The 17,112-nt window shown below is 38.5% G+C and overlaps 2 protein-coding genes across 3 annotated transcripts in view; both read right to left on the bottom strand.

Moving 5' to 3' along the window:
- The window catches only part of YEATS4 (YEATS domain containing 4), a 23,558-nt gene extending 15,887 nt beyond the window's left edge, over positions 1-7,671 (bottom strand). Inside the window, exons 1-4 of one of the 2 annotated variants that reach the window (XM_008066626.2) lie at positions 7,345-7,671; positions 5,893-6,012; positions 3,021-3,087; positions 2,537-2,631 (exon numbers count right to left, since the gene is read on the bottom strand). In XM_008066626.2, coding sequence (XP_008064817.1) covers positions 2,537-2,631; positions 3,021-3,087; positions 5,893-6,012; positions 7,345-7,395 — 333 coding nt within the window. In that variant the 5' untranslated portion in view covers positions 7,396-7,671. The remainder of the gene's footprint in view (positions 1-2,536; positions 2,632-3,020; positions 3,088-5,892; positions 6,013-7,344) is intronic. The other variant, XM_021716861.1, reaches the window with a different exon arrangement.
- Positions 7,672-12,532: 4,861 nt separating this feature from the next.
- Positions 12,533-16,784, bottom strand: LYZ (lysozyme). The gene is made up of 4 exons (XM_008066628.1): positions 16,615-16,784; positions 15,797-15,961; positions 13,845-13,923; positions 12,533-13,297 (listed from the first exon to the last, which is right to left on the bottom strand). Exons 1-4 carry the CDS (start codon positions 16,748-16,750, stop codon positions 13,231-13,233), a joined length of 447 nt encoding a protein of 148 aa, XP_008064819.1. The 5' UTR covers positions 16,751-16,784; the 3' UTR covers positions 12,533-13,230.
- Positions 16,785-17,112: the final 328 nt, after the last annotated feature.

Genomic DNA, 17,112 nt, shown 5'->3' on the forward strand with positions numbered 1-17,112 from the left:
ATCCACTCACCTCAGCCTCCCAAAGGCGCGGGATTACAGGTTGAGCCACCAAGCCCGGCCGGCTCAGCCTTTAATCCCAGCACTTTGGGAGGCTGAGGCGAGAGGACTGCCTTAGTCCAGGGGTTCAAGACCAGTCTGGGCAACTTGGTGAGATCTTGTCTCTACAATAAATCACACAAAAAAATTAGCCAGGTGTGGTGGTGCATGCCTGTAGTTCCAGCTACTTGAAAGGTTGAGGCAAAAGGATTGCCTAAGCCCAGCAGGTCAAGGTTGCGGTGACCATGAGTGAGCCACTGCACTCCAGCCTGGGCAACAGAGTGAGACTCAAAAAAACAAAAAACTTCATATGACTATTTTCTGTAAGAGCCAACTACTGAAAAAGTATAATAGTTTCCTTATACTAAAAGAACATTATCATAATTTTTAAGGAACAAAATTCAGCCCTCTGTAGTTCTCTATGGGAATCTACTCAACATGTAAATCACTACAAAAGTGCAATAGTGACTTTGAGAGCTGCCTCACAATGAGGTTATAGGATATAACCTATATCCTATATAGGTTGTGGGGATGGGGTGACAGATGAGGAGACAGAGAGGAAAGAAAGCATATTCTCAAAATAAAAATGAAAGCAGAGCAATCGCACCCAAAGTTAAAAAAAGTCTCTACTTTAGTAACATCATGGACTTCTCTTTTTCACTCAACACCTGCTGAATGTTGTGCTCTATTCTCCCTGATAGACTATTCCTCATGAAGGTCAGGAACAGTGTCTCATCTTTTATCTTTCTCAATTCTTAAACACTATCTTGCAAATAATGGATATTTAATAATTTCTTGCCAAACGAAATATAATGTCTGTGAGAGTGTTCCAGAAAGACAAGAAGAATGGTTGTCTAAAAACTCTATCACATGAAAAATAATGAAATGAGCTATGGATGTTTATTCAGGAGAAAACTAATGTATGAACAGCTATCAGTAAAAAGTTCAAGGAGTTTTCTTAAAACCGAAACTACCCCAAACCTGAAAATAATGTTTCACTTAATAACAGAAATTAATCCTCCACAGTATAGACATTCAAGCCCAAACTAGATTCTCATCTGAGAGATTGCCTAAATAAATTCCTACATAGGGAGTATGGCTACATCTATGGGTCCCAAATCTCACTGTGTATCAAAATCACCTGGGGTGCTGGTCCCACTCCAAGCCTGCTGAATCAGACTCTCCAGAAGGTGAGGCCTAGGAGTTTGAATTTTTAAAAAACACCTCAGGTGTTTTTGATGCAGCCAGTTAGAAACTGGCTCACTGAATGACTGGACCAGGTGGTATTCAATGCCTCTAAAAACACATATACAGTTTAAAAAAATATAATCTGATAACTAAAGCGTAAATGGTGGTGAAAGAATGAACTGATTCTAACAAGATCAAACTAGTGGTGATGAAAGTTAAAGCTCTGAAGTTGGAATTAAACCCCACCCACACATGCGGAATGAGAGTCATAATGAAGTTTTGATCCTATAGATTAAAAAAAAGGCTTAAATGGTTTAGTCAAAAGAAAAAAATACTAGAAAGAGTGTTAGGTCTCAATGCAAAATATCTGGGTTCAAAATCTAGCTCTGTCACAAATAACTGAGAATTTCTAAGCATGTGACTTGACCTCTGAGACAGTGCCCTCATCTCTAAAATGAGAATATGACCAACCTCACAAAGTTGCTGAAGGATCAGAGAAAACCTGAAGAGATTTTTTATATTATCAAGCAACAATCTGATAAGAGGAGATCAAAAGATGAAAAAGTCAGTGGTTATGGAAAAAAGATTAATGAAAAAGATTATTTTATAAAAATAAAGCTGCTTGTACTGATGGCAGCTTAAAAGAGCAAAAGGAATGTTGCTAAGGGGTTAACTACAAAAAACTGTATGTTCCCATTTCAGACAGCACACAGACTCAACTTTTTTTTTTTTTAAAAAATCAGAGTCTCACTCTGTTGCCCAGGCTGGAGTGTAGTGGCACGCTCTGGGCTTAGGCGATCCTTCCACTTTAGCCTTCCAAGTAGCTGGGACTACAGGCGTGCGCCACTAAACCCCGTTAATTTTTTTATTTACTGTAGAAATGAGGTCTCACCAAGTTGCCCAGATTGGTCTCAAATTCATGGGCTCAGGCGATTCTTTCATGTCAGCCTCCCAAGTGCTGGGATTATAGGTGTGAGCCACCGTGCCAGGTCAGCTCAACTTATTTAATGCTAACAACCAAATGATACTAATGAATTAAAAAAATTTTTTTTGGCTGCAGTAATCATCTGATTTCCAGTTTCTTTCCAATATTTGTTCATATTATATACCTTCTTTTCATACTTAAAAAAAAGGTTTTGAAAGGCACTTCACTTAAAAATGAAAAAACTTAACACATAGCAAAATATACCATGCAATAGGCTTACATAAAGTACATGTGAATAAACATTAGCTATATATTAAGTATTATTATATTTTCACATTTACTAAAAAAAAAAACTATTTTATATTTGCAAAGATGAATGTTACTCACGGGTCTTTCATTAGGGTCAATAAAAAATATCTTGATGATTATTTCAAATTCACCCCATCCTGTTTCAGTAATCTCATATGGAGGCTTTGTAACAACTGAAGAGGAAAAAAAAAATGTGAATTACTGGTTTAGTTTCCTTTTCTTTTTTTTTTTGAGTTGGAGTCTCACTCTGTCACCCAGACTGGAGTACGGTGGCACGCTCCTGGCCACCGCAGCCTCGACCTCCTGGGCTCCGGTGATCCTTCCGCCTCAGCCTTCCAAGTAGCTGGAACTACAGGCGCGCACTACCACACCCGGCTAATTTTTTGATTTACTGTAGAGATGAGGTCTCACCAAGTTGCCCAGGCAGGTCTCAAACCCGCGGGCTCAGGCTATCCACTCACCTCAGCCTCCCAAGGCACGGGATTACAGGCTGAGCCACCGAGCCCGGCTTAGTTTCCTCTTCTTAACGTTGTATACTGTGAATCAAAAGACTATATCATACCTCTTAGAGGATTGCCATAGCTTTCATGTAATTTAAACTGGATTTTCTTCACATATGCTGACATATCCTAAAATATAAAGAATTAGCTTTACAATCTACATACAAAAACTAGAAAAGAAATACATTAAATATATACATCTAATTTTATAAAACACATTTCCTCTCAAATTTATGGAATCTAATTTTCTAAAAAAAAAAACCCATGAATAATACCTAGGAAGTGATTTTGTTTTTTTAAAAAACAAACAACAGGGAAGCCTGTGCTGAATTATTTTACAATTCATAATATGTAGGAATATATATGTTCCTAAATAACTTGTTTTGCAAATCCTTTTTTATATATCTCTATAGACAATACTCTAAATCAATTTTGATTTTTACATAAAAACAGTAGTACATTTCTGGTATTTTCAAAGAAATAACCATATAGGCTAAAGCAAACCTTAAATCAACTTCAAAGAGCAAAATTGTATTACATAAATCTAAGGACAACTAATAATATAAAGCAATCTATAACTATAATCTATAAAACCATCTCATTTTAAAGCACAGTATACTCATTAGTTTCAGCACATAAAAGGGTTTCTGCTGGTGAAAGTGGCTTTTTAAAGATATAATCCACTATTGAAAAATAAAAAATGCAAAATGAGTAAGTCACACTCAATAGTGATGCTTATTAACTTTTTTATTTGCTTTCAGAATTTATGTGCTTGTATCTACATATACTTATTTTTTTAAAAAAACAGATTATATTGTAATGATATCTTAGTACTTTGCTTTTGCCATTTATTATACTGTGAGGATTTTTCTGAGGCAGATTTTCAAAAGCATCACTGAACTCTTTTGAAAATACTTTATTTCTTTTACAAAAAAGAAATTTTTCTGAGTCAGAGGCTGTTACTCAGGTTGCAGTGCAGTTGCATGGTCACGGCTCACAGAAGCCTTGACTTTCTGGGCTCAGGCAATCCTGCTTTTATAGGTCCACATCACCAAGCCTGGCTAATTTTTTTTTTTTTTTTTTTGGTAAGATGAGTTATTGCTATGTTGTCCAGGCTGGTCTCAAACTCCTGGACTCAAGTAATCCTCCCACCCATCCAGGGCCTCCCAGTTCTGAGATTACAGGCGTGAGCCACTATGCCATACCCATCTACAAATATTTGACTGACTAGCAATATTGCAGCACCAGATGCTAAGTATACAATGGTAAATAAAATACGGCCTCCACTCACTGTGGAGTAGGGGACAGTTGATAAAATCAGCATTCAATGTACTATGAGGGCACTAGGTACAAGTCCATAGAGGAGAGACAGTTAAATAATATTTGGAAGCCAAAAAAGTAGTTCCAAAGAAAATGACACTTTAAGACTTAAGGATCAACAGGAATATAAAGTGGGTGGGAAAGAATGAGTAAAGAGGTTTAAGAATATTTTTCTAGAGGTCAGGCACGATGGCTCATGACTATAATCTCAGGACTTTGGGAGGCTGAGGCAAGAGGATTGCTTGAGCCCAGGAATTCGAGACCAGCCTAGGAAACACAGTGAGACCTTGTCTCTACAACAAATAAAAATTAGTTAGGCATGGTGGCATACTCCTGCAGTCCCAGCTACTCAGGAGGTTGAGGCAGAAGGACTGCCTGAGCCCAGGGGGTCGAGGTTGGGGTGGGCCATAATTGTGCCACTGCACTCCAGCCTGAGCAACAGAGTGAGACCCCAACTCAAACAAAAAGAATGTTCTTATTTGGGCTCGGTGGCTCAGCCTGTAATCCCCCGCTTTGGGAGGCTGAGGTGAGTGGATTGCCTGAGCCCGTGAGTTCAAGACCCGCCTGGGCAACTTGGTGAGACCTCATCTCTACAATAAATCAAAAAAATTAGCTGGGTGTGGTAGCGCGGGCCTGTAGTTCCAGCTACTTGGAAGGTTGAGGCGGGAGGATCGCCAGAGCCCAGCAGGTCGAGGCTGCGGTGACCGGGAGTGGCACTCCACTCTAGTCTGGGTGACAGAGTGAGACTCCAACTCAAAAAAAAAAGAAGCACCACAATCAAAAACAAGCAAAACAAAAGTTTAGAAACTTTTATCACACAAAGAAATCCCACACCCATTAGCACTCACTTCCAATTCCCTTTTCCTCTACCCACTGGCAACCAGTAATCTATTTTGCTTATTCTAAATGTTTCATATAAATGGAATCACGTAAGACGTGGTTGTCCATGTTTGGCTTCTTTCCCTTAGCATAATGCTTCCAAGTTTCATCCATGTGGGAGCACACACAAGTACTTTCTTTCTATTACCTAATAATATTCAATCATATGGATATATCATATTTTATTTATCCATTCATCAGTTGATAGATGTGGATTGTTTGTTTTGGCTACTGCAAATAATGCTGCTATGAACATTCATAAGTACATTTTTGTGTGAACTTTGAAGGGTTAGACCTACTATGGACTGATGTGTTCTAGGCACTGAAGATTCAGCAAAATAACAAAATTACCAGCAATTAGATTATACAGCAGAGTTGTTTTTCACATTCTCTGATGGTCTTATTACCACATTATCATTTTAAGTATTAGTTGCTATTCCCGACACACCTGCTTAAATACTATGTTAAGATATGATGTTAGGAGCATGTACTTGTACTATTTTATAGTATGATAGTTCTTGTTACCTTAATTTTAACTAGAAAACATTTTTGGACACTTGATTTCTATTAATAATTATATGAAATAACAGGTCTCACTTTATTCTTTCAAAAAAATTGGCAACATTTCTACAATGAGCCAATTTTATGAAAACTACTATTAAAAATATTATAACTTATCATCGAGCAAAACAAATTGTAGCTTCAAAAACAGTTATAAAAAACACAAGCACCTACCTCGTTTCTATATGGCTTTACATATACTGTCCACTGATGGGTGTGCCCATCTTCTTCTCTTTTCTTTCCAAAATATCGAGCAACATTACCATAAACGATTGGTTTAACGATAGTAACCCCCTAAAAGAAAAATAATTTAAAAACCAATAAATATTGTACCATTGCCTAAACAAACGGAATGAGAGCTCAGAACACTTAAAGGAATGGCAGTCTAACAATCTAGACTTTGGTTATAACATGGATTTCTCTCAGATCAATTTCAGACACTTATCCCAATTTCGTATTAACACAAATTACTGAACACCAGATAAACGACAAGATTTCCCACTTTAAATCACCATGTAAAAACGAAGCACTTGGAGAGTTTTGTTAAAAGAAAAGCAAAAGGCCCTTTACTTCAAAACCTAGCCGGGCACAGTGGCTCACGCCTGGATTCCCAGCACTTTGGGAGGGGTAGGCGACAGGAGAGCCTGAGCCCAGGGGTTCGAGACCAGCCTGGGCAACCTGGCATAGGCCTCGTCTCTCCAAAAAAAAAAAAGAAAGAAAGAAAGAAAGAAAAAATATTAGCCTGGCGCGGTGGTACGCATCTGTAGTTCCAGGTACTTGGAAAGGCTGAGGCGGAAGGCTCGGCTGAGGCGGAAGGCTCGCCTGAGCCCAGCAGGTCGAGGACGCAGTGGCCGTGAGCGTGCCACTGCAGCCTGGGCGACAGAGTGAGACTCTGACTCAAACCCTTAAAATTAGACACGAATGAAAACTGCCTATTTTGACTGGCATCACCTGATGGTAATGTCTTCATGAAGCCGCTTATTGCAGTGTTTCCGAGAGCGTAAGTACAAACATCGGAGACAGTGTGTGAGAGGTAGAATAAGGGCAGACATTTTTCATTTTATTTTCCTATGTGTTCACTTTGACCAGTATTAGAAAAGTCACACTGCAACTGGAAATTTAAAGGCACGCCTTCAAAAATATTAATATTTAGGAAGGAGCTTTAAACAACTGACTTAAGTGTGTTACAATAAATATTACGGTTAGAATCGGACACGGCAAAACGGTAAAGCGGCACTCGGATGGCTGAAGATGGTAACACAAGCCGATGGCGTGTCTGCGACATCCGTGCTCAGTTCTGAGATAGGTACACCACAACCGATGACCTGGGCTGGGAGCTCCTACGCACCAAGCCAAGCTTTCCCCGCCCCGTCTCCTCTGCAGGCAGGGACCAGGTCTCCCCGGGCCACCGACGGTTATGTTTGTTTTTGGCGGGGGTGGGAGGGCGGCAGTGACGCGGCGAAGCTGGGGCCCAATCAACACTGATGTTTCACTTCACGGCCGACGCCCTCTCCGCCTCGAGACCACGGTTCAAACCCGAGGAGAGAAGGCGCGAAAGGAAACCAAGCGGGGAGGAGCCGAGGCGGGAGAGCCACCCCGGAAGGGCGGCGCGGGCCGGGCACTGACCTTCACTCTCCCGCCGGAGTCAGGCCCAAATTCGGCCATTCTCTTGAACATATTGTCCCACCGAAGAAGCCGCCGCCGCCGCCAGGGAAAGAGACCGGGGCCGGCGGGGTCGCCGCTCCGCTCAGAGGCGCCGCTCCTCCCGCGCGGCCCCAGGCGGAGAGTTTCTGGCCGAGGGAGGGCGAGTTACCCGGGTCCGCGGCGCTGAGAAACCGCCGACTCCTCCCGGGCGGGCAGCGACCCTGCAGGCCATTCAGCCCCGCGCACCAGGTGAGCGGAGCAAGAGGCGGGGCGACGGCGACGCCGTGCGCAGACGCAGCCGGCTCCCGTGCGCGTACGCCGCGCACGCCGCTCGCCGCTCACACTGCGCACGCGCCTGACCGCTAACGTCACCTGGAAGGACCTGCTGGCGAGTTCCGAAGAGGACAAAGAAGATGGAAGCAAAAAAGTAATCGGGGAAAGATTTCAGAAAGTTTTCCAGAACTTGAAGATATGAGTTTACACACCGAAAGATCTACCAAGCACCCAATACGAGCGTGAAAACATGCACGTCAAGGCATGTTGTTGTGAATTTTTCAGAACATCGAGGATAAAGAGATCCCACACACTTCCAGAATGACTTGAATCAGGGTGGCTTCGGATTGCGGAATAGCAGCTGGAATCTAGGGGGCAGTGAAGTGCTATCTTAAAAGTTCTGGAGAAAAATTATTTCCAGTTTAGTCTTCAGTACTCAGTCAACTATCAACCAAGTGTGTGCATAGAATAAAGACAGTTTCAGGCATGGTAAATCTTAGAGAGAGAGAAAAAAGGACCTATCACTCATCCTTTTCTCAGGATCTCCAAGGAGATCTGGAGATGTGATACACCAAAATTAAGGACTAAGCCAAAAAGGAGGACATTATGGACTACAGCAAACACAATAAGTATCAACTATAGAAAATACTAGACTTCCAAGATGATGCTGAAAGAAAGAGTCCAGGATGACAACTGTGTACAGGCATATAGCAACCATCTGGGTTAGAGTCCATTAGAAGTCTTTGGGAGATACTGCTTCAGAAAGGTGGGATCGACAAAATTCCAGCTGCATTTGAAGACTCCAGAGAAAATTGATTGGAGATCGCAATGTTGCCCAGGATGGAGTTCAAGTGCACGATCACAGCTCCCTGCAGCTTCATCTTGGGCTCAGGGGATCCTTCCACCTCAGCCTCCTGAGTAGCTGGGACTACAGAGATGCGCCATCACGCCTGTCTAATTTTATTTATTTTATGATTATTTTTTATTTGGTAAAGCTGAGGTATCACTATGTTACCCAGACAGGTCTCCAACTCCTGGACTCAAGCAATCCAGGAGAGGAGATTTAGATATTAAAACTAGAGTTTGGGAGTTGAACTAATGACAGATACACAGAAAACTAAGCAGATTTCAGAATCATGTGGCTATTAACTCTAGTGAGAGTTAATAGTTTCTTGTGACAAGAAAAGAAAGCAACTGTATTTATGGCTACCTAAATACTGAGTATTGGTTTAACCAAAAAAGTAATATAATTAGGCAGGCATCTTGGCTCATGACTGTAATCCCAGCAATTTGGAAGGCTGAGATGGAAGAATTGATTGCTTGAGCTCAGGAGTTGGAAACCAGCCTGGGCAACATAACAAGATCTTGTCTCTACAAAAAATAAAAAAAAATTAGCTGTATGTGGTGGTGTGTGCCTGTTGTCCTAGCTACTTGGGAGGCTGAGACCCTGACACAAAATGATATGTATATATACATATATATCACATATCTAATTAGACTATATATATAATTAGATTTGGAAGGATGGACTTTGCTATGTGTGGTGGGGAATGGGAAAGGAGGACATAGAATTTAATCCTTAACTTCCATAGTGGAAAGTCAGCATCCTAAAATGGAAAAATAAACAAGCAGCAAAATAAGCCTAATATTTAAAAGCATGGAGGTAAATATAAAAGTATTCATGTTAACCTAAAATAGTAGAAAGTCATCACTGATTATAATTTTTAGTAATTCCATTTAGCAACTTTTTAGAAATTATTTTAAAAATTATTTCACTAAGTGAAAGTGCAAAAAATGTGCTCACGACATAGTTATAATTAGTGCCACATGAAGAGCTCAGTGGATATCATGGATATCACTCTGCATTTCAAGTGACACAGAAACCAAGCTTTTGAAAATGATCAAACATTGCTACTGATTTTTATTCTGTTCCCAGAATAAGAGTAGAAATTTGATTTGGGAGTTTAATTATATTAAAAACAACTGATATAAATATACCAGTCGACCTTTGCTAATTTGTAGCAGTTTTCCTCAGTCAGCTTGTGTTGTTGGGCTATCCTGACACTCTGCTTCTCAGCTGTCATTCTTCAAGTCTCTCTCCCCTACTTTTACCTATTATTTCTGCATCTCAGTGTATTCTGATATGAATCAACTCATATTCTCTCTGAGTTGATTCACATCAGAATGGTCCAAAAATCTTGATGCCTAAGGCCACACCAGTGTAGTGGCCCTCTGCTGCCCTCCCATGGCTGGTCTATGGGCTATATTTACATAGATGAGACATGACTTGAATCCCAGATGCCGTTGTAATGGAATAACACGGCCTTGAAAAGTAAGAAAAATCTAAGAATGTTCAGTTTTGGGGGTGGTATACTAAATTATCAGCAAGAGATTTATTCAGTCAACTGATATTTACTGAATGTGTACCATGTTCCAGTTACTGTCGTTAGGTGTTTGGAATACAGAAGAGAAACGAGTCAAAAATTTCTGTAGCCAGTCTCAGTGGCTCACACCTGTAAGCATAGCACTTTGAGAGGCCAAGGCGGGAAGCTTATTTGTGCCTAGGGGTTTGAGACTGGCCTGGGCGACAGTGAGACCCTGTCTCTACAAATAACAAAAAATTAGCCGGGAATGGGATTGTAGTCCCAATTCCTTGGGATATTGAGACAAGAGGGTCGCTTGAGCCCAGGAGTTGGAGGTTACAGTGAGCTATGATCACACCATTGCATTTCAGCCTGGGCAGCAGAATGAGACTTTGTCCCCAAAAGAAAAAAAAAATTCTGTCCTCCTTTCTATCAAGACAGTGGCTCAACATGATATGTCAGAGAGGCTACATGGTAAGGAGGGTGTCCAGGTATAGGGGGACGGAGCAGTCCACTGAGGGGTTTCAAAGCCTGAGAGGAGGGCATCCAGGATGTGGCAATGGGGAGACAGGCAAATCCATCAAATACATAAATGTATAAGGACACATTTGAAGAATATTAAATACAATGGATGCCAGGTTTCTCACTGTTAGAGAAAGAAGCTAAAACAAGGAAAAAAAGAAAACTAGACTCTACGGTGTGAGATTGGAATTGGAAATACTGGTGTGAACTCATCATTTTCAATATAAACAGATTTTTTTTAAATGGTATAAATACATCTATCTTCTAGCTCTGTCCGCTGATTGGGACTGGGAACAGCAACACCCTAGTGCCCAGATTTTATTTTCTAAATACCATTATTCACTTTGAAAAATCAGGGCTCCTTGGAAAAATGACAATTCCATTTCTGGAAGCAAGGGAAGAACAAGGTAAGTATTAGACTATCTTGTGCCAGAAAATAAAAAAGCTCTCAATGATGGGGACATGTCATAAAGACACAGAAGCCAGCTTGCAAGGGGTTCACTGGCCAAATTGGGACAATGTGAACATCAAAATAAATAATGCATTCTACCTAAGTATAACTTGAATGAAATAGAAGCCATGAGTTTTATTACTGATATAATAAATAAATGAATAAATTGAAAACTTGAGCAATAGTCTCAAAGTAGCCCTCCCAAATACTTCTCAGTGGAGATGGCTCCCAATTACCATCTTAATAATCAAGTGATCCAAGTGAACATCATCAGTAATGAACAATTCAAAACTGCATGCAACCTAAAAGGATGCAGTGAGAAAAGCATCACTTCAGTGGTATTCCTGCCAAAGATGCATAATCTAACAGAATCAAGAGAACACCAGAAAAGCCTTAGGGACATTCTATAACATAACTAGTTTGTGGTCTTCAAAAGTATCAATGTCATAAAAGTCAAGGAAAAAACAACTGAGGAAATTGTCTAGATTGAAGGAGATTGAAAAAAAAAATCACAACAACCAAATATAACACATGGTTCTGAATGAGCCTTGTGTTAAATAAAAGATTTATTGGGACAATTGATGAAATTGAGTGGAATCTGATGATTAGGTGGTAGTAATGTATCAGTGTTAATTTCCTGATTTGGATAATTGTTTTGAGGTTATGTAGAAGAATGTCTTTGAAGGAATTATACACTGAAACATTCAGGGCCATGTTTGCAATTTACTCTCAAACAGTTCAGGAAAAAATAAAATAACTTTGTACAGTACTTGCAAATTTTTTTGAAATATTGAGATTATGTCAGTGTTTTTAAAAGTGGAAAAAACTCTGTCCTTTTGGAATTTATATTCTGGCAAGAAGAGACGAATAGGTAGCTTACCAAATGGTTATAGGATTGAGTCGTGAGGCACTCCTACGTTCAGAAATTAAGTAGCACAGAAAGCCAGCAAGAAGGACTGAAAAGGAACATTGGTGAGGTAGGATGTAAATAGGAGAAGCCAAGGGAGAAGAAGTCACTACAAGTGTGAAGGGGTTCACTTTGTGAAATAGTGCTGAGATGAACAGAGATGATCACTAGAATTGGCACCACGCAGTCATAGAGAAATTCTGGGGGAGCAGTTTTAGCTGAGAATAGAAGCCAAGTTAGCGTTGAAAAGACAATGAGAGGTGAGTAGGTGGAGTTGGTGAGTACAGATATCTTTTCTCAGAGTCTTGCTTTAAAGGGAGCAGACAATGAAGTTGTAATTGGAGAACTGTGTAGGGTCAGTGAACTATTCTTTGTAAAGTGGGAGATTACCAGGGAAGACTGTAGAATGATGGAGGTGATCCAGCAAAAGAGGGAGAAACTCAGGATGCAGGAAATACCCAGCCTAACTTGGAGTAGTGAGAGGGAGCAGTGAGACCTGCTAGCATGCTTGTGGATTTTTCTCCAGCAATATCCAGCTATTTAGGTGCAGGTGAAGATACAAGAAACATTAAGCGTGCCAAATCTTTTTTTTTCAAATACATACTTTTTTTTTCTTCAGAAACTCTAGATGGGTTGAAATAAAAACAGTGAAGGTATGCATTGCAAAGCCTTTAATGAGAATGTTTGCATTTTTTACAACAAACATAGTTCCACACTGTGGTTAATTAGTAATTATTACAATACTTGCAAGCTTATCTACCTCAGATTTAGTCCTAATGCGTGAGTCTTGAAGCTAATAAAATTAAGGAACAGCAATTTAGTAAGATACACACTTTTTAAAAACAAAATTCATAATTCAGGCAGTCTCCATGTTTAGCCATTTGGTATTCTGCTCTTTTAAACATTTTATATTGTCCAACAAAGAGTGGTTATTATTATTACTGGTTTTGGAGATGACATCAACAGATGAAGACATCAGATGCCTACACAGCTGGGATTTTGCCTAAGATCAATTTAAGAAATAACTCTTTTGTCATATTTTTGTCTAATATTGGGGAGTACTTGTATCATTCAGGATTAAGTGTGGGTTATTTATTTGATAACTGAATGTAATAGAGATGTATTTGATAATCAAGGTTTTAGATAAATTTTCACTAGCAACCAGTTCTATTTGCAAAATGAAAAGTGTTGTAAGCTTAATATAAAATAATAACCACATTGGTGAATATTTGCTCCTGCTTCTGTAAAAATATTATTTGTCTGAAGGGGAAACAATTGTAGTGTGACCTCTCACTTAACTGCTACTCCCTTAATGTGAGAAAGAAATGAGCTGAAGAAGGAACATTCCGCAGTTACACTCCACAACCCCGAATGTAGCTTCTGAGATCTTTGTTTTGACAATGACGTTTCCATCCCACCCTATAGAAAAAAGAAGAAACAGTGAAAAGATTAAAACATCTTCATTGTAATATATACACCCTTCGGGGAAACACAATATTTTATCAATAGATAAAATACAGGCTACAGATAGGCCTAGGTTTTGCTATTTACTAAATGGAGGTATGTATACAAAGTACTTCACTCTTCCCTGAAGCCCTCAGTAGAGTGTAGAATGTTAAACAAAAAAGTTGAGTAATGCACACTGCACAACAGCAACTTCAAATTGCAGTTCACATTTACCTATTCTTAAAAAATTTTCAAAGTATGACAAGGAAATAGTAGAGTGTAAAGAATCATAAAAACTCTAGAAATCCTCTAAAATCAATTGAGGAGTAAAAGAGTAAGACTCTGACTCAAAGTAGATTGTTTCTTCAAGGATCTAGGTAATACGTGTGCACTGTATAGCATAAGCCAAAAGCTACAATTTTCAGTTCACGATAGCCTCTTTGGTCTTTGAAAGTCTTCTCTCACGGCATATGTCAACAGTAGAGTAAGACAGGTTTTCCTTTTAATGCGTTAAACTCACCATGCTTTAATGCCTTGTGGATCTCTGACAACCCTCTTTGCACAAGTCACGGCCTGAGTGATGTCATCTTGCAGCAAAGCTGAAAGAGAGGTAGTAAGGAAAGAAAACAACGTTTATAGAAATAAAATGTAATGTTAGGTTTAATCAGCTTTATTCTATTAGGCTGAGGAAAGAATACTAATACATTGTTTCCCAAGAGTCCATATAAGTGTAACTGTTGGGGGAAAACACTCTCTTATTTCTATCCTATTCAGCATGAAATAAAACATTCTGTTTCTCATTTACCAGGGTCAGTGAAAGCTCTGGAATTACTAACTAATATGTTAAAAGTTCCTCTTTATACTAGACACTGTAAAAAAAAGTCTAGTAATTTTTTCCTCAGCAATTCTACTATTGAAAATTTATTGTAAAAAAATAAAAATAAAAAAAAATAAGAAATGTACCCAAAGATATATGCACAAAGCTATTCATAGCAATTTATAAAAGGGAAAATGGAAACAACCTAAGTGCTTAATAGTAAAAGTTGGATCAATAAATTATAGAATATTCATATATTGGAATTCCAGTCATTTTTTAAAAATGATGATACAGATTTGTATTTGTTGACATGGGAATAATTTTATGTGACAAGCAAATTGTAACAGTACATATAATACAATTTAATTTTTGCAAAAACACATTGTTTACATGTTTGTGTATGGTTACATATGTGCATGATAAAACTTCACATTCATACTCATACACATGATTGATATACATTTTAGAATAATATGCCAAAATTTGCCCATGGTTGTAAGTCTCTGGGTAGTAAGATTATGGATGCTATATATATTTTTTTGAGTCTGAGTCTCACTCTGTCACCCAGGCTGGAGTGCAGTGGCATGCTCACGGCCACCCCAGTGTCGACCTGGTGGGTCTGGCAATCCTTCCCCCTCAGCCTTCCAAGTAGCCGGAACTGCAGGCACGTGCATGCCTGGCTAATTTTTAAAAATTTGTTGTAGAGATGAGGTCTCACCAAGTTGCACAGGCTGATCTCGAACCCGTGGTCTCAGGCAATTCACTAGCCTCAGTCTCCCAAGTGCTGGGATTACAGGCTGAGCCACTGAGCCCGGCCTGGATGCTATTTTTTTTAATTTGTATTTTCTAATTTTTATTTAATGACCACTGATTACTATATTAACTGGATTAAAAAAGAATATTCTAAGATTAATCTTCTATATTGGGAATTTTAAAATTGAAAGATGTAACAATAGCAAGTTTGCAACATTTATGCAATATTTTTTGCACTAAAGATTCCACATCTTATTTCTATTTTCATATGAGTTCAAAAAAATTTGTTTCACCACAAATAAATTCATATGTTAATTTGTTAGTTGTGATAATGATAATTACATAGGAATTGCGTTTTTGGAGATGCAAGCTAAATAATTTAGAAATAAAATGTCGTGTTTCTAATTCACCTAAAAATCTCTCAGAAAAAACCATATATATGAAATGACTGTGGCAAAATGCTAACTGTTGAAAGTGCATGATGGACTTATGGCTGTTTATTATACTAATGTCTCTAATTTCTAAATACTTAGAAAATTTCATAATAAAAATTAAAACAATTGAAAAAGGACTAAACAACCAAATTATCCCTAAACCTCTCCAAAATAAGTGGGAGGAATGGCATTGTTTTAGACAAAGCATGATTAAGGCCATTTATAATAAATTAATAGGTCATTTTGGAAACTTTTGTGTTATAAAAACACCAACCTTTTATGATACCAGATCTTTAATTTCTTACTCAGGGAATTATAGGAAGAATAATAATGATTTTCTAGAGTTAAGATGGAGTTTTTCTAGGTTCCTGATGAACCCTTCAAAGCTTTTTAATTTGCACTGAATCTCTCTCCTTAAAGTATAGCCAGATAGGTCCTGTGTCATCACTCAGATACATCTTGTCTTACCACTGCAGGGTATTCCACAGGCATTCACTGATTTTGGAGTTTTGCCATCCTCACACCAGTAGTGGCTATTGATCTGAAATATCCCATAATCAGTGCTTTTGTCTCCAGGGTTGTAGTTTGTGGCTCGTGTGTTATAATCACTCTCCCATTTGGACAAACACATCCCTGAAAAGAACTTAATTTTAGTAATAAACAGCAACACCAAATGATTTATACTATATATCCAAATCAGTTCATTTTAGCTAATTCTATTTTACTGACTTACTTTATGAGTATAAAGATGTATTTAACTTATAAAACACTTAAATACCTTAGCGTGGGCCTGGAAGATAATCCTTTTGTAATGCAAGTCATTTTGTAATACTAATATAACCTATAATACTAATAACAATATAACCTATTGTTAAAAATATTAAAATAGTTGTTTGTTCCATTGCTTTTATCCTTCCCTTGCTTCCAACCTTCAGGCACTATTCAGCCTAGAATAGAAAAATCAACAGAGCTCTTGAGTGGATTTTGTAAATTCATAGCAGATCTGATAAAAAATGCTTTTTATTAGAAAAAAATTAAGATTTTCTGAGAAATTTTCTGAGAAAGATTATTCAGTGATTTCAGCCATTCATTCATTTATTAAAAAATAGTTATTGAGGAGAAATGTTTGAATTCCATCTGAAAAGTACAGTGGTTACATGAACAAATATAGACTAAATTACAAAGTAACTTTTTCTCACAGCACATTTTGAATTATTTATTCCTTCTCCTCTAGTATCTGTTCCATACTTCGCTAACTCTGGAATTATGAAAGAGAGAAGACTTACAATCCGCTAGGCTGACTCCTGCGTAGTTATCCATTCCTTTTGCTTTTAGTTCTCTGGCCAGCGCACACCTTTCCCATTTCTTGCCCTGGACTGTGACAGAAAGAAGGACAAGCCCCAGGATTAGGAGAGCCTTCATGTTGACTGGCAAGTCAGCCCACTAGACAGACCAGGTTCAGTCAGCTCCAGTATTTAACATGTTTTAACTTCCTTCTTCCCTCAGTTGTTTAGGGACTTCACCCTCTGAGCTGTGTGGAAAGCAGGATGTTTTCATTAATCTATTGACTTTAAAAGGGATTTATTTATGCTTGAAGAGAAAACACTGTTCTCCTTAGCAATAAGTCACAGGAAAATGATGAAATTGCATTGTTTAAAGAACTGGCTCCAGAAGAACTGGGAAGTAGCACTGTTTCCAAAACAGGAACCTTCTTTTATTTTCTTATAAACTTGAGCAACTATATATATATATATATATATATATATATATATATATATATAAAA

This window comes from Carlito syrichta, unplaced genomic scaffold, assembly GCF_000164805.1.
Source record: "Carlito syrichta isolate Samal-C Ts95f unplaced genomic scaffold, Tarsius_syrichta-2.0.1 Scaffold309041, whole genome shotgun sequence".
NCBI classification, from domain to species: domain Eukaryota; kingdom Metazoa; phylum Chordata; class Mammalia; order Primates; family Tarsiidae; genus Carlito; species Carlito syrichta.

Coding starts and splice junctions, on each gene's coding strand:
- LYZ (XM_008066628.1), bottom strand. CDS start 16,750: ATGAAGGCTCTCCTAATCCTGGGGCTTGTCCTTCTTTCTGTCACAGTC. Junction 13,924..15,796: donor CTGTGGAATACCCTGCAGTG/GTAAGACAAGAT, acceptor CCTCTCTTTCAG/CTTTGCTGCAAGATGACATC. Junction 13,298..13,844: donor CCACAAGGCATTAAAGCATG/GTGAGTTTAACG, acceptor TTTTTTCTATAG/GGTGGGATGGAAACGTCATT.